The sequence below is a fragment of the Castor canadensis genome, chromosome X (genome assembly GCF_047511655.1).
Source record: "Castor canadensis chromosome X, mCasCan1.hap1v2, whole genome shotgun sequence".
Lineage (NCBI taxonomy): Eukaryota > Metazoa > Chordata > Mammalia > Rodentia > Castoridae > Castor > Castor canadensis.
In genome coordinates this window covers 56632300-56654834 of record NC_133405.1, presented here as the reverse complement: position 1 = coordinate 56654834, position 22535 = coordinate 56632300, and the positions used below count along the sequence as shown (strand labels likewise).

Sequence of the window (22535 nt, the reverse complement as noted above, 5' to 3'; positions counted from 1 at the left end):
ACCCATAAATTAAGCACAGCTCTTTTAAAAAGACCGAACTATCAAAAAGGAAGATCCAAGTAAGAATGTTGTTATCCCATGTGTGTGTTGAGCTAGTATTTATACTAAACCAGTCAGCAGTGTTTTCATTAATGAAGAAATAGTTATTGTAACCACCCCCCCTCCCTTATATTAGGTACTTGTGCTTATCTGAGTAGAACATCACACCTGAAGGAAACCAAACCACAGAGCCTGGCCTTTCAGAGGCCATGAAACTAAGCATAAAGGAAATATGGATATCTGAACACATGTGAAGTGTATAAAAGATATATGAACGTTGTACATAAGAAAGTATGAGTGTATCATTTATTTATTTATTTATTTTGGTGGTACTGGAGTTTGAACTCAGGGCTTCATACTTGCCAGGTGGATGCTCTACCATGTGAGCCATGATTTTTATTTTGTCTTTTTCTTTAGTTATTTTTTTTGAATAAGGTCTTGTGTTTTACCTAGGACCTGGACAGTCTTCCTACCTATGCCTTCCACATAGCCGGGATCACAGGCATGAACTACAATGCCCTGCTGAATGAGTGCATCTTGTCATCTTGTCATTGTTTGTAAAGCACCCTTGGAGACTCCAATTTATGCATATGCTTACTGTCTTCTAACTAATGAAAATTTCACTGTCCTTACTACCAATATAATGTGGTGGTGTAAGGTTAATTTATGGATCACTAGGACTCATAGGTGCTGTGCTGAGTTGCTGTACTTTTCTATGCCTCATCAGGGCTCTCTTTTTTATTTATGTTGCTGGTTATATATATATATATATATATATTTTCTACCTATTTAAAATTACACTGATTGTTCAGACAACATCAATAAAGGGAAAGGTGCTACCCCATAATTACTGGAAGGACATATTGCTGTCAATAGTTTGGAAGATAGGACAATAAATCAGCAAACAATCAGTTTCTACTTAGAAGAACACAGAATTGTGACTGGTAATCAAGATAGCTTTGTGAAAAGCAAATTGGGCACAACCATTTTAATTCACTTCTATGAAAGATTTGTGCCCTGTAGTCCAAGAGTAAGAAATTTCTCTTTATTCACTAAGAGTTTTATTCCTTCTCATGTGACATTCATCCTCAATGATGACTGAAAAAAGTAGACTCTAGAAAACTATTTCAAGTGGCACTTAACACAGTGCCCCAGGTGAATATGGAAGATAGACCAAAAGAGGATCAACACTGATTAGTGCTACTTTGCTTAACCCCTAAGTGCCATGAGTGAAAAGCCTTGTCTATAATGCTATTGATTGTCCAGGGACTGGAACAGTATGTGGCAATACATGGTAGGTAATGAATGAATAACTATTTCCTGCATCTCAATGAAGGTGCAAGTCACTGGATGCTAATCAGGCTACTTTTCTCTTGGCTTTATTGCTTCCTTACCTTTTCTGCCTTTCCTTGTCCCTCAAATCATCCAAATGATAGCTAACTGGAAATACATCCAGAGAGATTTCTAACACTTCATCCAAAGAAGAAGAAGGAAAAAGAATTTTACTGGATGTGCATGTTGCATCAGAAATAGTATCATGTTCAATTAGAAATGAGTAAAATATAAATTAAGGGCATTGAGCAAGTAACATAGAGACAAGGACATGCACAAATCACCAGATAAAGATTCTGGAAAATTCTTAACAGCCCTAGTTTCAGTGGAAAAGTATTTATCATGCATTAGATAGTATATGAGGTATGACTATTTTCTAAAGAAGATAAATCAGAAATGTGTAGAGCCAAAAAAATAAAAGTGTGTAGAGCCAAAGGAATTTTATTATTGCTGTTACCTTTATTGAAAAATAATAACATTGCCCTAAAAATTTGGGGGAACTCCTGTTTTGGATTTCTGAAAGAATTGTGAGCATATGTTTTAGATTCTTTCTTTTTGTTTGGGGTTTTTTGTTTGTTTGTTTTTTTGGTGCTAGGATCCAGCCCAGGGCCTCACATATGCTAGGCAAGCATTGTGCCACTGAGCTACATCCTGGCCCTGTTTCAGATCTTTTGAGGCATACTTAATCTTCATGACTTGAGAGTGGGTTTTATTTTTGGAAATAGCCAAAAGTAATATTGAGTCAAGTTTTATGAATAAGATATATGGTCAAACCAGGAAGCTCTGTTTAAAACTCATGTGACTCTAAAATAATGAAACTGATTTCATTTGATTCAGGGGCCAATTCTCAAAGAAGAGCTTCAATCACAGAATGATGACCCTCACCAAAATAAGTTTATGACTTCCCAAAGTGGCTATCTGAACACAAGAGTCATGGTTTCAATAGATATATCAGAACCAGTCTTCACAGTTGTACTTTGAACTTCACAGTTGTACTTTGAAGTGTTACAAAACAAATGCTATATTTTAGGAGAGTTAGAACTTTGAAAAGTGGCAGATACTGAATAACACATCTCTTAGAGAAGTGTTCCCAGCTTTGTCCTTTGTTTGGAGGAGGAGGAGCATGAGAAAATGGAGAAGACTGTAATTTAAAAATAATGCCCAAGTATGTCCAAGAAGTAGAGAAGACCCAGAGGAAATCTAAACCTTAAGTTTATGGAAAGAAATATCTGTGAGGAAGTTGTTATTCTAGAAAGTGGTAATGAAGCCAGGCATAGTGGTACATGCCAGTAATCCCAGCATTCAAGAGGGTGAGGTACGAGGATCAGGATTTTAAGACCAGCCTGGACTACATGAGTTCCACGCCAACCTGGAATACACAATGAGACCACAGATTTTTCTGAGGGGCTTCTGTGACCCATCCTCCCTCCCCCATCTTTCACTTTATAAACGAAAAGATTTGCTTGCTTCACTTTTGTAGAACTTGGACACTGCAGTGTTTCCTGAGGATGAGCTGTATCTCCATGAAGATTTTTTTTTTTGACACAAGGAAGTATTTCTTTTACAAGTGATTATCAAGATAGGTTCCTGAGGCAAGTCATAGAACCCTATGTCCAGACTGAGGACTAGTACAAATGTTTCTTGAGGACAATTCCTATTCCGTGAGTCTCCAATTCTACTCCTCAAGGTAATTTGATATTTTTATCCAAGTCTCCAAGATGCTTATCACCCCACCCAAATTGGTCTCATGAAAAGCTTATTGAGGGACCAGGTCTGTAGTTCAGTGGCAGACCACCTCCTCAAGGCCTTGGATTCAATCCCAGCACCACAAAAACAAAGCAACAACCAAAAGTTTATTGGTCATGCTGCCTCTTCCATCCTCTACAATGGAGACAAATTAAGGCAATAATGTCAGGTTTCAGACCTGTAGCACAGCCCTTGTTTTATCATTTCTCTCTATCCATACCTCCCCACAATGTTTTCCCATTAAAATATTATATCAGTCACTTCAAAATTTCATTTTGTTCCTTTGGCTCAAAAGAAAGTGTTATAGATTACTTTCCTATAGTCACTCAAAGTACTTCATAGATTTTAATGAAATAGAGGTCCTTAGAGATATGTTGAACACAATTGTTTTTCTTTCCCAGATGCAAAGTGCATACTTACATACGTACTCAGAAAAATGTCTGCAGAAACCTGCAGCATTTGAAAACCTTTTCTGTGCTACAGATTGCAGATTAACTTCTAGCTAATCATAGTTCAGCATTCTAATGGGCTGTGATGGGAGAGGCAGTTTTTCCTCCAACTTGAGATCACATGTTTTTGCAGTTGTAAGGCAAATTTTAAAAGAAGGCTTTGGGGATCACAGCCAGCCATCATTATCAGCACATGACCACGTTGTAACCAACTGCAAGTTTAATATCCAAGGAGATTTGCACATAACGATCTTTTTTTCTTTCTTCTTGTTTTTAATAATTTACCTTTGAGATTCTTTTCATGATCATGCTGGTGTACAAAGATCTGTTTGTCTGTCAAACCTCCATGTACTACATGTGAAAGACACATTAATTTTTTGTTTCCTAAGGAGGGTGAACAGTAAACTGGCTGGTTGTGCTGAATAAAGAAGACTACTTCATTGAACACTTACTTGAATTCCCTTCAACTGGCTTCTTCACCTTCAACAGATCAGTTTCTTCTATGAGTCTCTCCTATGCCAAAAAAAGGAAGTCATTTATATACATCAACTGAAGGAACTTTTTGTATAACCCATCCACCTGAACTTGAGAAGGTTTTGTCTTAAACCAAAAAATTATTAGAAAAGCTGTATCATCCTAATTTTTGTGAATACTCAAAATATCTTCTTCAAAACAAAGACCTTCTTTTCAGAATTAGAGCTCATCTTTTCTTTTAACCTTGGCAGCTCTATGTAAATGCTAATTTCTGTCTAAATGAATTTTCTCAGCAGAAGACTGAGCTATATCAGTGTGACAAATGTCACCTATATCAAGCCTCAGAAACACTAGGCATTGGCATTTTTAAGAAAATAAGTGTAGATGTCAGTGAACCATAACCTATAGATGATTAGAAAGAAACCTGCCATTCCAAGGTGGATAATGTTGTTTTCAAGGCTGCTTAAGATTTTTTACAATAAAGAAATATGAGGTGTGTAGGGAATTACGTATAGAGAAGTTTTTGGTAATATAATGGTTTGAGAACTCCCAAGCTGAAAACTGTTATTATGCAAATCAACTAGCTGCAGGTGCTAATTCTTAGACAATGTGCAGAATACCAGAAGTTTCACTGGGTCTTGAAGTATTCTGAAGACAACAGTAGGAAGGAGGGAACCAGAAGGTTTTCTGGAAATCAGGCACCTTTGGTTCATGCCTGTAATCCTAGCTTCTTGGAAGGTAGTGATCAGGAGGTTCAAGGTTCAAAGCCTGTCCTTTGCAAATAGTTTAAGAGACTCTATCTCAAAAATACCCAACACAAAACAGGGCTGATGGAGTGGCTCACGTGGAAGAGCATTTGCCTAGCGAGCGTGAGGCCTTGAGTTCAAGCCCCAGAACCAACAAAAAACAAGAAGAAAAAGAGAAAAAAGGAAGGTTTTAGGTTATTTTGTATAAGGTGATCAGAGAGGGGCTCACCAATGTGGAAACGTTAAAACAGAGACTTGATACAGGTATCTGAGAGCCTCGAGGGAACACAAGTGTAAAGGCTCAGGTTGAGCAAAGGACAGTAGTGCGGTTGGAGCAAATTGGCAAGGATGTGATAATGCCGGAGTGGCAGTGAGGGTCACATCATGTAAGGCCTCATAGACTATTAGGAGGCTTATTGTTTTTCGCCTATGAGTAGGTTGAGAGATAGACAAAGAAGTAGGGCAGAAATAAGGACAGAGCTTTAGGAGAAGGTGAAAAAGTGTGGGAAAGAAAAATGTAGTCTAGAAAGGACATGGAGAAAGCAACACTGTCTATAGGAGGAAAGGAATCCTAGGTATCAAGAGGGGAAAAAATTGCTATTTTGTTTGATTTGGTTTAGTGCATTACCTATGGACCATAATACATTTGTGATTCATACCATGTTTACAGAGGTTAACAAGTAGGATTTTAATCCCTATTTAGCTGCAGTATCAATATATTTGTTTCACATCTGTTACTGAGGCACCTAACTACTTGAGCAAGCTAATCAAGGTTTCAATTACTCCAGTGAGGTAGAAAGTTATACCTCTCTGTTGCAATCGTAGTTGATTGGTTGATGATGTATTCATGAGCTCTTTCATAAGAGGAACTTTAAAGGTCACTTGTACCATAATAAGTGGAAATCTCTGGGAAAGAGAAGGTTTAGCAGTATTATAATGCTGCTAAAGTCTGCGGAGATACTGACTCCCAGAGTCTACTTGCTGCAGATGAAAACTCTTTGCCCTAAGCTTTTGTCATGATTCCTTCAATCCAATATGCCCTTTAAGCACAATGAAACTATGGAAAAGGAATATCTAATGTTGTTTGATGTTAATTAAAGAATAGGCTTCCTTCCTTTCTTTAATGAAAAGCTTTAATTAGTCACCAATTGCAAGTGAAAATCCTAATGTATCTGCCATCATCTCATGTAGGATTTTTCTTTAATTATTCCTGAGTCAAATGCTCAAAAACTCATAGCTTCCCATTTGTAACCAGCTGTGATTATTCTAAAATGGGAGAGAAAAGGCTGTGGACAAATACGAGTCCTGGTTTTCAACTACCTTTGGAATTGTTTAGGATTTGTATCTACTTATACTAATAAGGATCTCAACCCAACTTATATATCAGTTAGTGGCAGCATACATTGGGATCCATGTTTCCTGACACTGTTTTATCCTGTTTCCAGGCAAATGTAGATAACTGCAAGAAGGCTCACTAGCAGCCAGAACAATTAAAGCAGAGTGTGTTAGGTTAGTGTATGAGGCAGAGTAAAAGGAGAACTTAAAAAAGAAAAAAAAGAATTAAAATGATGAAAAACTGTTGTGATAGTTAATCTTGATTGTCAACTTGATTGGACTGAGAAGCACCTAGGAGATTGGTAAAGCACATTTCTGGCTGGGTCTGTGAGGGTATTTCCAGAGAGGATTAACTAGGGGGGAAGACCTTCCCAGTTAAGTAAATGTCTCAAGGGAATACAGCACTATAGTCTTTAAAGGGGTAGGGATCAAAACCAGATCTCTCAGCCCCTCAGGCCATCCTGTGTTCAGGAGGGTATACTGTTTTACACCATTTAGATTATAGGACCTGAGTTCAAGTGAACAAAATAAACAGGGCACTTTCCCATTATTTTTACTCTGGGTATAAAATTAGAGGCCAGAACTTTTTAAAATATTACCAGTTGACAAAGCATAAAAATGAAGTGCTAGAATCATTATACTTATCCAAGGGGGGTTCTTTAATTTAAATTTTAATCCATGCCGGGGGTTCTTTAACTTAAATTTTAAGTGTTCTATGTTTAAATTTTTAAATGAGGTGATTACAAGAAACAATTTGAACTTCTGAATTATCTAGCATAAAACAGAAGTCAAAAAAAAAATCTCTAAAAGCAGAATTTAATTAAAGCTAAGAGAGAATCAGGTACTAAGAGAAGTCAAGATGCAAAAATGTGCAATTTCACCTATTTGTTGGGTTTTCACTAAAAGTAATACCTCATTGACTCACATTTAGTCTAGAAAAAGATTTTCAGTATGATACATATCAGGTTTCTGTATACTGTTGCCAAATCATTAGTTTCAATCATTTAGGAATCCTTCTAACTTCCTTGATGAGGGAAGAAATATTGTTCAATATTCATAGTATCCCTCTGGCACCAGAGTCACCAATTTATTCACCAACAAATTTCTTTTTTTGTGTGTGTAGGTGGGTACTGGGGTTTGAACTCAGGGCCTATACCTTGAGCCATTCCACCAGCCCATTTTTTATGTGTGTGTGTGATGGAGTTTTTAGAGACAGGGTCTCATGAACTGTTTGCCCAGGCTGGCTATGAACTGCAATCCTCCTGGATCTCTGCTTCCTGAGTAGCTAGGATTACAGATGTGAGCCACTGGCACCTGGCCCAATTTATATTCTTTTATGGTTATGTGACTCTACTAACATATAGCTTCTGATACTGTAATGAAGGCATTACCAATTACATTCATACAGGTAAGTAATGAAAATGGTTTAACACCCAAAAGGGAAAAGAAATGCATTTCCAGGTTTTTTTCATGACTGCCAAATGATACAGTTTAAACATCCCTTATATGACATGCTTAGGACCAGAAAATTTTTCAAATTTCAGAGTTTTTTGAATTTTTGGATATCTACTTATACTATACTGGTTGAACATCCCTAATCCAAAAGTCTCAAATCTAAAATACTCCAAAGTCTAAAACTATTTTAGTATTATTTCAAAGAATTTCAGATTTTAGATGTTCAGTCTAAGAATGCTAAATAGGTAGTGAAATGTATGGATCTTTAAAATTAACGTACATTAAAAATTCCATTTAAGAGATGGGGAGGTACTCAGTAGTAGAGCACTTGCCCTGGATTTAATCCCTAGCACTGCAAAAAACAATTACATTTAATATGTTTATGAGAGTAGATAGTAACAGGATAGTGCTTTGCATTCCCAGACCATATCCTCAAGACTTCCCCAAAAAGAGGGGAAAGGGTTGTGCAAAATAAACCATTAAAAACAAATGTGGTCAATTGCCTGTCAATGACCAAATTCTTACTGTTCAAAATTTTCAGATATTTCTATTAGATATAATAATCACAGCTACTATGTAAGGAGCATTTCTTATATACCAAGTGTTCTCTTAATTGTTTTATATAAACATTATTTTACTATTTAACAACCCTTTGGCTTAAATAGCAGTATCTCCTATTCTGCAGATGTGATAACTAAAGCTCAAAAGATGAAGTAACTGTGTGTTCAAGGTCACACAGTTTTTAGGATAAGTGATGCTTGGCTGACTCTAGGATCCATACTGCTAATTATCCCATTTTTCTGTCCCTAAAATATACCTTCAACTTTCAACAAGGTCACAGTATTTGCAAAGGGATTGTATAGTCACAACTTAAATAGTGACTAAGCCATTGGAGGTGATGGAAATAAGGAATGTTTATTGTGATGATGGTAGTTGTGGTGATGGTTTTGTTTTCAAATAGTACAGCAAGGTTGAAAGATACTTCATGTACACCTGACAAAAATGTGGCTAACATCTGAGCTGCTGGAAATTTTTTGAACCAGTTTCATCCATTTCTTAAACTTAATTGGAATAAATGAGAGATCTTAGCATTTATATGAACTTTTATTTTTTGCATATGACATTTTTAGTCCATAGGTCTCATTTGTTAATTATGTACAACAAGTGAAATAAGATTTTTAATTTATTCACATTTTTCAACAAGGCAATAGAGATTTCAATGAGAGATTTAAAATTAGGTTGGTGAATATTTTCTAGTAAATCTTAGACACATTTTCTGTTATATTTTACTCCTTTTGTACTTTTTACTGACTCTTGAAAAATAGATATATCAACTGGGTGCTGGTGGCTTATGCTTGTAATCCTAGCTTCTCAGGAGGCAGAGATCAGGATTGAGGTTCAAAGCCAGCGGGGCAAATAGTTTGTGAGACCCTATCTCAACAACAAAAAAGAAACCCTTCACAAAAAAGGGCTGGTAGAGTGACTCAAGGTGTAGGCCCTGAATTCAAGCCCAAGTACTGCAAAAATAAATAAATAAATATAAATAAATAAATAAATGATAGATATAACAGTAAAATGGAAACTTTTTTCTGTAAACATATTTCTTATCTTGTATGAGGTTACTATCAAAACACTTTTTCAATTGGTTCCTTTTTTTGTAGAGCACCTTCCTGTACAAATGATAGAATGTGATGAATTGGAATTCCCAGTCCTGAGAAATAATGTTTGATGCTTATTTGAATCATGTATTAGTGCTTTAAAATGTCTAGTGAAGCAGACAAGTAATAAAATATTGTTAATTTTATTATAATCACAATTATATAAGGCATTTTTTAAACTTGACCTTAAAATTGCCTCTATTGCTTTTTTTCTTTTCTTTTGGTTTTGTTTTGTAAAAATTAAGATGATAAGAATCCATCTCTCCAGAGAGTTCTCTCTATATATCAGCTTTTAGTTTTGAGGAGCGTTAGTCTTGACATTTCTTATCTTTCACTCCTGTAAAACTAAAGATTGTTGATATGAAACCACAGTTAAGAGTTCCTTTTCTCACTACTCAGGAGGTAGAGATAGGAGGATCATGGTTCTAGACAAGCCCAAGCAAAAGTTAGCATGACCCTAACTCAAAACCAAGTCAGGTATGGTGGTATATGCCTATAATCCCAGCTACTTAAAAGTCAGAGGTAGGAGGATCCTTAGCTGAGGCCAGCTAAGGCAAAAACAAAACCGATCTGAAAAACAAACTAAAAGCAAAATGACTGGGGTGTGACTCAAATGGTAGAGCACTTTCCTAGCAAGTTTGAGGCCTTGAACTCAATCCCCAGTTCTGCCAAAAAAGTGTGTGTGTGTGTGTGTGTGTGTGCACATGCGTGCATGTGTGTGTGTGTGTGTGTGTGTGTGTGTATTTCCCTTTCTCTCTTTTTTGGGGGGATGGGAGAGCTGCTAGCAATTGCCTTAATGCCACTGAGGTAAATCACCATCCACACTTTCTCTTTTTCAGTTTATTTATAAGTATAGAGACTTAAACAAGCATGTGTTTCCCATCCATAATTTCTAAAGCCAAAAAAAGAAACACAACTTCTTTTCAGCATCAGGCATTTTCATGAAACAGAACTAGTGACATCAGGACCAGAATCTTACTTCACAGTCTGTGTTGCTTGAAAACTATGCCTGTGGAGATGTTTTCAATTATTTTCAATAATGCCAAACCCCAGAACTTACTTTCCTCTTGTGTTTTGGGCTCTTAAGGATCACACATGCCATTACAAATTCTGTGATTGTTTTGTAGTTAATTCTATTCCTGAAACATTTAACATGTAAACCGATAAACCACTTGTCTCTTTCATTCTTTGCTAGATCTTTATTCATGTTGTTTCAGTAGTGCCCTATTGCAAGCCTCCTTTTCATACAAAAATTAAGTCTATATTTGCCAAATTTCTCCATTAGAGATTCTTTGATATTAGTTATAGTCTTATTGTCTTCTACCCCCAACTGTATCAGTTTTGATTCTTATATAGCTAGTTTTTAAAATTTTTATTGTATTTGCAAAATAATCAATTGATTGCATTCTATCATTTGTACAGGAAAGTACTCTGCTAAAAAAGGAGCCAATTGAAAAAGTGTTTTAATAGTAACCTCATACAAGATAAGAAATATGTTTACAGAAAAAAGTCTCCGTTTTACTGCTATATCTATTTTTACAGTTGACCATGGACAGCATAATGCCTCTGTTATGTTCAGCATCTGCAAGCTCTTGGAATGCTGTCCTTTTGAGGTTTTATGGAGACTTCATTACAAAGGCATGATTAATTAAACCATTGGGTCATTGATGATCAATTTAGCTGTCAGCCCCTTTCTCCTCCCTGGAAATTGGGCATAGAGCTCCAAAGTCCCAGCTCTTTGATCCTGCCTCTCTCTGTCTTTCCTAAAACTAGCTCAATCCTGAAGCTACCTAGGGGCTATCAGTCACCTGTCAACATTCACATACAAAAAGACACTATCACTTTGCATTTTAGGAATTTATGCCAGGAAACTGGAAAGAAGACCATTATGTTTCAGAATATCACAAGAAGAAAAACAAATACAAGTTACCAGGTTTTTATCCATCTTAATAAGCTTGTAGTGAGGACCCCTAATGACAATAATCTTAAACTAAAGTAACTCATTAGATTGATAAATGCAAGAGTCACCCAGAGCTTGGTTACTATTTAGCACATCAAAGATTTTTCTGGGGGAGGGTGTTACTGGGGTTTTGAGCTCTGTGCCTTGCACTTACTAGGCAGGCCCTCTCTCACTTGAGCCACACCTCCAGCCCACATCAAAGATTTTTGACCAGTAATAACATATACACAACCATTAACCTCCTTTCTCTTCTGTTGCTCACCTCCTTTTGTGTTACTTACTAAAGATCATACAGCTTCTGAGTATCACTGCCTGAATGTATGATTTACACATCTTTTCTGTGTCTTGATAATGTCATTTGATGAGTTTTTTTTTTTTTGTGGTCTTATTTATCCACTTAATTTGGTGGCTTGTGCTTTTGGTGTGGAATCTACATTGTCTCTTCCTTTACGAATAAAACAAACACTAACCTGGGAGTAAAAAGACAAGGGTTGTCTTCTAACCTTGCAGTTCCACAAATGTCTGACTGTAGGCAAATACTTAAACTCATTTTGAACTCAGTTCCCACATCTTTAAAAGGAAATTTGATCAAGTAGAGTAAGCTTGGTTTAGCAGAGTGGATGCTATGTAATTTTTTGTGTGAATAAATTATTTTTTGAAATTCCTCAAGTTAGTAGTTCTCCACCTGGGACAATTTTGCTCTCCTGCTGACATTTGGCAATCTCTGGAAACCTTTTTGGTTGTCACACTTAAAGAGATACTACTGGTATCTGGTGGGTAGAGGCCAAAGATGCTGCCAAACATCCTAGAATACATAGGAAAGCACACACAACAAAGAATTATCTGGTCCAAATGACAGTAATGCTGAAGTTGAGAAACTGCTCTATAATTATGACTATGTGGTGTTCCACTTAATTTTCAATTGCAGTCTTCTTTTTTCCCCCTATTATGGTACTGGGAATTGAATTCAGGGGCCTTTGCTTACTAGGGGAGCATTCTACCACTTGAGCCACATCCCCAGTCCTTTATTGCATTAGTTATTTTTTGGATAGAGTTTGGCATTTTGGTCCAGGGCTGGCCTCAGGGACAGTGATCCTCCTTCCTATGCCTTCTGCATACCTGGGATGACATGTGTGTGCCACTGCACCTGGCTTGTTTGTTGAGATGGGGGTCTACATAACATTTTGCTTGAGTGAAGCAGAAGGCTTAAGTCTTTAAGTTGGTCTATGGTAGCCAATAGTTGTGTGTTCTTTTTTTTTTTCATTTATTCATATGTGCATACATTGTTTGGACAATTTCTCCCCCCTTCTCCCCACCCCCTCCCTCTCCCCCCACCCCAGTTGTGTGTTCTTAGCCTGTTGTTCAGGTTATTTACTTAACAAGGGCAATAGGAGGGGATAGTATCAATAAGGTAAAGTCATTTAGATTTTGTAGGAGGAAATCAATCCTTGCAAGCCAGGAAATTTTGGAAGTCTTTCCAAGACTATTTTAAACAGTTGTGTCTTTTACCATGATGAAAAATATTTCAATATAGACTTCTCCAGGCAAAGCCTTGTAGATATATTCTTGTTATAGAGTCTTTTTTTTAATTATTCATATGTGCATACAATGTTTGGGTCATTTCTCCCCCCTTCCCTCACCACCACCCTAACCTCCCCGCCCCCTCCTTCTCCCCCCCATCACTTCGCTACCCAGCAGAAACTATTTTGCCCTTATCTCTAATTTTGTTGAAGAGAGAGTATAAGCAATAATAGGAAGGACCAAAGGATTTTGCTAGTTGAGATAAAGCTATACAGGGAGTTGACTCGCATTGATTTCCTGTGCATGTGTGTTACCTTCTAGGTTAATTCTTCTTGATCTAACCTTTTCTCTAGTTCCTGGTCCCCTTCTCCTATTGGCCTCAGTTGCTTTAAAGTATCTGCTTTAGTTTCTCTGCGTTCAGGGCAACAAATGCTATCTAGTTTTTTAGGTGTCTTACCTATCCTTATACCTCCCTTGTGTGCTCTCGCTTTATCATGTGATCAAAGACCAATCCCCTTGTTGTGTTTGCCCTTGATCTAATATCCACATATGAGGGAGAACATACGATTTTTAGTCTTTTGGGCCAGGCTAACCTCACTCAGAATGATGTACTCCAATTCCATCCATTTACCAGCGAATGATAACATTTCATTCTTCTTCATGGCTGCATAAAATTCCATTGTGTATAAATACCACATTTTCTTAATCCATTTGTCAGTAGTGGGGCATCTTGGCTGTTTCCATATCTTGCCTATTGTGAATAGTGCCGCAATAAACATGGGTGTGCAGGTGCCTCTGGAGTAACCTGTGTCACAGTCTTTTGGGTATATCCCCAAGAGTGGTATTGCTGCATCAAATGGTAGATCAATGTTTAGCTTTTTAAGTAGCCTCCAAATTTTTTTCCAGAGTAGTTGTACTAGTTTACATTCCCACCAGCACTGTAAGAGGGTTCCTTTTTCCCCCGCATCCTCACCAACCCCTGTTGTTAGTGGTGTTGCTCATGATGGCTATTGTAACGGGTGAGGTGGAATCTTAGTGTGGTTTTAATTTGCATTTTCTTTATTGCTAGAGATGGTGAGCATTTTTTCATGTGTTTTTTGGCCATTTGAATTTCTTCTTTTGAGAAAGTTCTGTTTAGTTCACTTGCCCATTTCTTTATTGGTTCATTAGTTTTGGGAGAATTTAGCTATTTAAGTTCCCTATATATTCTGGTTATCAGTCCTTTGTCTGATATGTAGCTGGCAAATATTTTCTCCCACCCTGTGGGTGTTGTCTTCAGTTGAGAGACCATTTCTTTTGTTGAGCAGAAGCTTTTTAGTTTTATGAAGTCCCATTTATCTATGCTATCTCTTAGTTGCTGTGCTGCTGGGGTTCCATTGAGAAAGTTCTTGCCTATACCTATTAATTCCAGAGTATTTCCTACTCTTTCCTGTATCAATTTTAGAATTTGGGGTCTGATATTGAGATCCTTGATCCATTTTGAGTTAATATTGGTATAGAGTGATATACATGGATCTAGTTTCAGTTTTTTGCAGACTGCTAACCACTTTTCCCAGCAACATTTGTTGAAGAGGCTGTCTTTTCTCCATCGTATATTTTTAGTGCCTTTGTCAAAGATAAGTTGCTTATAGTTGTGTGGCTTCATATTTGGGTCCTCTAATCTGTTCCACTGGTCTTCATGTCTGTTTTTGTGCCAGTACCATGCTTTTTATTGTTATTGCTTTGTAATATAGTTTGAAGTCTGGTATCGTGATACCTCCAGCATTGTTCTTTTGACTGAGTATTGCCTTGGCTATTCGTGGCCTCTTGTGTTTCCATATAAATTTCACGGTAGATTTTTCGATCTCTTTAATGAATGTCATTGGAATTTTGATGGGAATTGCATTAAACATGTAGATTACTTTTGGGAGTATAGACATTTTTACTATGTTGATTCTACCAATCCATGAGCATGAGAGATCTCTCCACTTTCTATAGTCTTCCTCAGTGTCTTTCTTCAGAAGTTTATAGTTTTCCTAGTAGAGGTCATTCACATCCTTTGTTAAGTTTACACCTAGATATTTGATTCTTTTGGAGGCTATTGTAAATGGAATTGTTTTCATATATTCTTTCTCAGTTTGTTCATTATTAGTGTATAGAAATGCTAATGATTTTTCTATGTTGATTTTATATCCTGCTACCTTGCTATAGCTATTGATAGTGTCTAGGGGCTTTTGAGTAGAGTTTTTTGGGTCTTTAAGGTGTAGGACCATGTCATCTGCAAATAGGGATATTTTGACAGTTTCTTTACCTATTTGTATTCCTTTTATTCCTTCTTCTTGCCTAATTGCTCTGGCTAGGAATTCCAGTACTATGTTGAATAGGAGTGGAGATAGTGAGCATCCTTGTCTAGTTCTTGATTTTAGAGGGAATGGTTTCAGTTTTTCTCCGTTAAGTATAATGCTGGCTGTAGGTCTGTCATATATAGCTTTTATGATGTTGAGGTACTTTCCTTCTATTCCTAGTTTTCTTAGAGTTTTTATCATGAAATGGTGTTGGATCTTATCAAAGGCTTTTTCTGCATCTATTGAGATGATCAAGTGGTTCTTGTCTTTGCTTCTGTTAATATGGTTTATTACATTTATTGATTTTCGTGTGTTGAACCACACCTGCATTCCTGGGATGAAGCCTACTTGGTCGTGGTGAATGATCTTTTTGATGTGTTGTTGAATTCGTTTTGCCATTATTTTATTGAGGATTTTTGCATCAATTTTCATTAAGGAGATTAGCCTATAGTTCTCCTTTTTGGAGGTGTCTTTGCTTGGTTTTGGGATAAGTGTAAACTGGCTTCATAAAATGTGTTTGGCAGTTTTCCTTCCCTTTCTATTTCGTTGAACTGTTTAAGGAGAGTTCGTGCCAGTTCTTTAAATGTCTGATAGAATTCAGCAGAGAGTCCATCAAGTCCTGGACTTTTCTTTTTGGGGAGACTCTTGATTGCTGCTTCAATTTCATTTTGTGTTATAGATCTATTCAGGTGATTAATATCCTCTTGGTTCAGTTTTGGATGATCATATGTATCTAGAAATCTGTCCATTTCTTTAAGATTTTCAAATTTATTTGAATATTGGTTCTCAAAGTAGTCTCTGATGATTTCCTGGACTTCTATGGTGTTTGTTGTTATCTCCCCTTTTGCATTCCTGATTCTACTAATTTGGGTTTTTCTTTCCTCATGATTGTTTTTCTTTTAAGGGTTTCTGGAACAAAATAGTTTTTGGAAATAGTTTGTACATATTATGAAGTATTTCTAATCAATTATAATAGGGGGAAAAAAAAAACCCAGAACATCATGATGGAAGAAACTTGCAGTTGACGTGTCTCTGAATTAATGACTTGTCTGAACTGAAAAGAAGTTGATATTAACCCAGCTGATCACTTTACCTCAGCTTTCTTTAATACCATCCACTGGAATGTACTCATTCACCAGAGTTCCAGTAATCTATCCAAAATGAAACAGACAATAGCTTGAAATATGTTTCAGCATTTCTGAGACTTTGAGAAATAAAAAGCTACTAAACATGCACGTATTTCTTTTCTGTGATGATACTGCTGATTGTTTCATTCCCTGCATTATTAGATGTAATTATTACTACCTGCACCACAACTGCCACCACTGTCATCATAGACTAAAATTTCTTGATTATAGTATATTAGGCTCTGTTATAAGCACTTTAAGTGTGTATCTTATTTCTCCTCACAAATATCCTGAGGCAATTTTTTTTAAATTTCCATTTTGCAGATAACAGAAAAATGCACAGTAAGTGATGAAGTATTTGCTGAGCCATATTAAGCCTTTTCTTATGTATCAAAACTGTTTCATGATTCAACAATGGAGAAAATATTTTTGCTGTTAAATCTGTAATATTGATGTCGCTAATTTTATGGTACTTCAGGTAATGACAATTGAAGACTGAGTTATTTCTCAATTTGTTTTCAGGAAGAGATGTGTTAAGATTAATTATTTGTCTATTTCAAAAGTATATGCATGTATTTTGAGGCTTCTATGATTATTCCCCATTTCTGCACATTTACATAATTTTAAAATTACTGTGGTAACTTCTCCATCATATGAATAATGGACAGGTTTTTGTTTTAATTTTGTTTACCCATAGGAAGCAGTAAAAGAAAACAATAAAAGAAAGGAAATGGAAGAGAAGACTAGGAGGGCAAAGGTTGCAAAAGAGAAAGCTGAACAAGAAAAACTGGAACGCCAGAAGAAAAAGAAACAACTCATTGATATAAACAAAGGTATGAGAATATTTCCAACTTTTTAAATGATGTATGAAGCATAAAATAATTACACTTATTTATTTTTGGCTTATAAAGTAATTATGTTCTTGGTAGAAAATTCACAATATTATCAATTACTTTTGTCAAATTTCTCCAATGATGCTATCTGTGTTTCTTGTCACCCTCCACTAAGCACTCAGGATTTTTGATAATCAATTCAAGGTGTTATGTTATGGAAATCATCTTTTTCTCATTTATTTTATCATATTATCTCCTGGATGAGCCAGTTGTGAAGAAGAAGAGAGTGAAGTATAAAGTGAAAAACTTGTATGGGGAGATGAATCACAAACCCTAATTTCATTTTGATGGCACATATCTGTTGACAGTGAAGTAACAACGGTCTTCTTGGGGGCTTGGACATTGCAAGTCATAACAGATATTGACAGTACTATTACAAGTTGAAAAAAATAGCAGAGCATCTTGTTCAGCTGTGAACCTAAGTATAAAATGCTGGTGATACCTCCATATTAATGTAAAGTAAGTTGTTTTCTTGGTTAGGAAGAATGACTATATATTATAGGTGGGTTCTTTGATTTGGTTTAGTCTTTAAAAAGAGGTAAAAAAGCTAGATGTGTTGGTACATGCCTGTTATCTCAGAGTTCCAGGCCAACCAAGGAAAAGGTAGCAGGACCTTGTCAAAAAAAAAAAAAAAGAGAGAGGACAAAAGAAGAAAGTGATTGGTACCTAGATGTCTGCACTCCAAAAATTTAAGAATGAAAAAGCATAGCCTTTTCCACGTGAGGGTTAAAGAATTTAAAAACAAAACAAAATAGCCTGGTTAATGCTGGACCATTATATTACTGAAGAGAAAAATAGTAAAACTTATGAGCCCATTATAGTATTAACCTTATGCCAAGCACTAGTCTTTTTTTTTAATTTTTATTTTATTCATATGTGCATACAATCCAAGCACTAGTCTAAGACTTTCATATGTTTTAAGTTAATCATCTTTTTTTTTTTTTGTGGTACTGGGGTTTGAACTCAGGCCCTCACACTTGCTAGGCAGACACTCTCTCAAGTGAGCCACTCCACCAGCCCCAGTCATCACATCCTTATGAGTTAGGTACTATTATTATCTCATTTTCCAGATTGGAAACTGAGGTTCATAGAAATTAAGAAACTTGACCAAGGTCACACATATAGGAAATATTAGCGCTGAAATAGAATCCAAGTAGTCTGACTATAGAATCTTTGCAGTTATTCTTGCTACTGTAAAAAGTAATAGCAATTATCATTGCATTTACTATGTACCAAAAACTATTTTAGGAGTTTATATTTCTAATGCCATTTAATCTTCATAAAACCCTATTAGGAAAGTACTACTATCTCATCTTGAAATGAGAAAACAGACACAGTTAAGTAACTTGAACAAAGATAATAACAGAATTAGAACCAAGACTTGAACCCAGGCAGCCTGTGACCAAAGTTAATTATTAATTATTATTATGTATCTTAAATTAGAAACATTAATCATTATTATGTAATGCCTCTTAATGGCTAATCTTCTGAAATAATATCTATACCATTAAGTTTGTTCTTCAGTTTTCAAAATATATAACAATTTTCAGAAACTGATTTACCCTGGAAACAAGTATAGCAATTTTAAGAGAAGAAAAAAAGTTGTTATATAAGCAACTGAAATTTAAAAAAAATAGGATTCACATAATTTTGCTAAAAAACCTAAATTAGGATCACATAAAATGAATCCATATGGTATGAAAGCCTACGGAAGGTGTGAATGAGGTGTGGTCAGAAAATGATTTACAGAAGTATAAATTTGTTCAATTGGAATGTTGTAATCTTCTTTCTGCTGAATGAGAGATGATATAGATTATTTCATTGGCCTTGTGAGGTATGTCTTATGTAGAGTGTGGAGGTGTTTCATGCATGTGTGACTAGAGATACATACTAATGCAACTAGAGAATTCTACCTATAACAAAAATATTAAAGATTTCCTCAGGTAAAATAAGTCACATTGGAAATTACAAGCAATTTTAAAGACATGTATTCTCACATTGCATATGTGTACAGAAATATCACACTGTGCTCCATAAATATGTATAATTATTATGCATTAATCAACAGTCTTTAAGTGTCTAAGGAGATGGCAATGCGAATTACTCTGATTTGATCATTATACATTTTACAGATGTATTGAATTATCACACTGTACCCTGTAAATATGGGCAATTAAAATAATAACTAAGGACTGGGGATGTAGCTCAGTGGTTGAGTGTTCACCTTGCTTGCACAAGGCCCTGGGTTCAATCCCAATATGACAATAATAATAATTAATAATGATGATAATAACTAAAGTCATTTTCAAAATTTTTCCACAAAAAGTTTCTATTTCATATTGACATAGTACTTAACAAAATGACAAGCCCCCTCCCCCCTTTTTTGCGGGGGGTGGAACTGAGGTTTTTGAACTCAGGGCTCACACTTACAAAGCAGGTACTCTACCACTAGAGTCTCACCTCATCAGTTTTGTTCTGGTTATTTTGGAGATTGAACTCTTTGCCCTGGCTGGCCTCAAACTGCAATCCTCCTATTCTGAGCCTCCCAAGTAGCTAAGATTACAGGTGTGAGCCACCAGCGCCCAGCTTCCTCTTCCTTTTTTTAAAACCTTCTGATCTCATAAAATTAATAGTATACAACAACAGTAACATATATTTGTCTGGCATGCAAAATTGTGTATATTTATCAAGGAAAAATATTTTAGAATTTAATTATTCAGAAGAATAATAGAATACACCAAACACAAAAGATTATTGCCATAATCTAGATGTGATCAACTAAGCTCAGAATTAAGAAAAGATAGCACAAAACCCAGTCAGAGAATTTTATCTTTCAAGTTAAATCCATAAAAATACTCAGCGCCAAAGCTCCATTTTGACAGAAATGGAGATCAGAAGGCAAAGTCCATGATAAGAAATAGCATCTTTTAATTATAGAAGAGAAAATAGATATTATTATATGTTAAACAGATAATCATTTTGTGAACATGAGTAGGAAGTTATTGTTACATTAAAAAGTGGTGGCACAAACCTATTACAGTCCAGCCTAGGCTATGAGACCTTCTCTCAAAAAACAAAACAAAACAAAAAAGGTAGAAACCAGTTTTTGCTCTGCCACCTAGTTTTATGACCTTGTTCACTTCCCTGTCTCCCCATGCCTCAGTTACATCATGTGTAATATAGGACCAGGACATTTACCTACTATAGTTTTAGTGAAGATTAAATGAGATGATAAAGTATAGTACACATCACAGGTCCTAGAATATACTTCCTGCCGAGGCTAATGAAAGAAAGTCTTTTCATGCTCATCAAAGAATTTGAAAAAAATCTCAAGAAATAGTTCCCACTTTTAAGAAGCTTTCAGCTTTGTCAAAGAGATTAAATACAGCTGAATCAGCAAAGAGTAAATTGTTTAGTGATATATAATAGAGATTATTTGCTAAAAGAGGAAATCAGTTAAGTCTGATGAAATGACATCATGAAGGAGGCTAAGGACCAGTCTCTGGATAATACCGATAAAGCAAGGCCCTGAAAGATGGATAAAATTTGGATGAACAGAGGCAAAATTATTCAAGTACAAGGCACCAACATCAGCAGTAGTACACATCAGCACAAAAGGCAGCAGGCCTTCAGAAGAATATGTTTAATAGACCATGGGGAAATCCATCAAAACAATGAAGAGGATGGGACACTAAATTCAAGTCTTAGCTCCAACAGTTTACTAACCTTATAATGTCTGAAAAGATATTGCATTTTTCTGTGCCTAAATATCCTCATCTATAAAATGGAATAATATTAGTACCTGCTTTGTTATTATGAGGGCTGAATGAGGTAACCCATGAAAAAGCCAGAGATTAGTGTTATTTATATTCTCCTCTATTTAGCAGCTACAGATTGATGTCTTTTGGCATATTGCCTATCTCAGATGGTTACATATTCCATGAATATTTTCTGTTGTTGTCAATGGTAGAGTAGAGTTTAATTTGGAAAACTGGGAAAGACAGGATGGAGCCAAACTGTGAAGTGCCTTGGAAGTGAGACTGGGTAGTTATGGCATGATGAGGGAGGAGAGCTCAGGTTATTGCAGGAATCCAGTCAGGGATTACTGAGGTAGTAAGACAGAAGCACAACAAAGGAGAGGTGACTGCAAGAAGGATGTAGCTGGAATGGAACAGTGAAAGGTGAGGAAAAAGGAGTTAGCTTGTACCTGATTCTCTTTTCAAAGAAGTTCAAACCTGTGGCAGCTTAAGAAAGTGCTAAGAGGAAGGAAAAGTCTTATGAAAGGATGAAAAGAAGCTGTGGAAGTTGCAAGCAGCAGATTTGCTGAGGGGCAAGAGACTTCTTTTTTCAAGAACAGAACAGTTTTACCAACAGATAATTACATATTGATGTCTCTTTGGCATATTAAGTTATTTCATTCATCTAACTAACATCTATTATACCATTTCCCAAATAATTATAATTAGATCATGCACAGTGATACACCATTTATTTGAATGTAACATGGAGAAAGCTTATTTAAATACAGCAAAAATTATGCTAAATCAATAAATGTACTACAAAATGTATGCACAAAGTATACAAACTATGCAAATATAATGTACATTCTCCAACCTTTGGTTATATTGGTATAGATGACAGTTAACTTAGAAACCACTAGAGAAAGATTAATTAATTCTGTTGATAGAGAAAGCTTACCAAATATTTGTAAATAAATTTCTTTTCATATATATAGAAGTCAATGAAATTAACTGGAACCAACTTGGAGGAAGCAATAGGAAAAAATACATAAAAATGGATGGTTTGAAACTACAAACTACAAGTATGATTCTCATTCAAATATTATCTAATCAGGAACAGTTTTGCTCTTCCTAATATGAGGTTATATGGACATTAGGGGTGCCTGTTTACTTCCAGTATGATGATAAAGACTGAGCCACCTTAGTCAGATTTGGTGATAAATCAGTCTTCATAGTAGTATTAGCAAATTTTGACAAGTAAACCTAAGCATTTAAATTCTATCAATAGTAGTTGATAGCAATTTTGTTTTTCTCTGTTTTCCAAGATTTAAAATACATCTTATAAGTGAATAAATTTATTTCACATTACATTATTTTGATTTGAATATGTCAAAAGTATGATTCCTACCAGGTGCTGGTGGCTCACTCCTGTAATCCTAGCTACTCAGGAGGCAATGATCAGGAGGATTTCGGTTCAAAGCTACCCCAGGCAAATAGAGACCCTATCTCAAAAAAACCCATCACAAAAAAAGGGCTGGTGAAGTGGCTCAAGGTGAAGGCCCTGATTTCAAGCCCCAGTACCACAAAAAAAAGAAAAAAAAAGGATGTTTCCTAATATCATACCTCAAATATTAGATTATGGTAACCAAAATTATAGATTCAAAAACCCATGAATAATGGAAACGATCCAAGTAGTATTTAAGCACTTCTGATAATATAAAGTTACTAACGTCATA

The 22535-nt window shown here is 35.8% G+C and overlaps 1 protein-coding gene across 4 annotated transcripts in view; it reads left to right on the top strand.

The window, feature by feature from the left end:
- The window catches only part of Diaph2 (diaphanous related formin 2), an 879521-nt gene that overhangs the window by 664758 nt on the left and 192228 nt on the right, over positions 1-22535 (top strand). For all 4 annotated transcript variants that reach the window (XM_074062667.1, XM_074062668.1, XM_074062666.1 and 1 more), the window contains one exon: positions 16864-16999. In XM_074062667.1, the coding sequence (XP_073918768.1) occupies positions 16864-16999 (136 nt within the window). The remainder of the gene's footprint in view (positions 1-16863; positions 17000-22535) is intronic.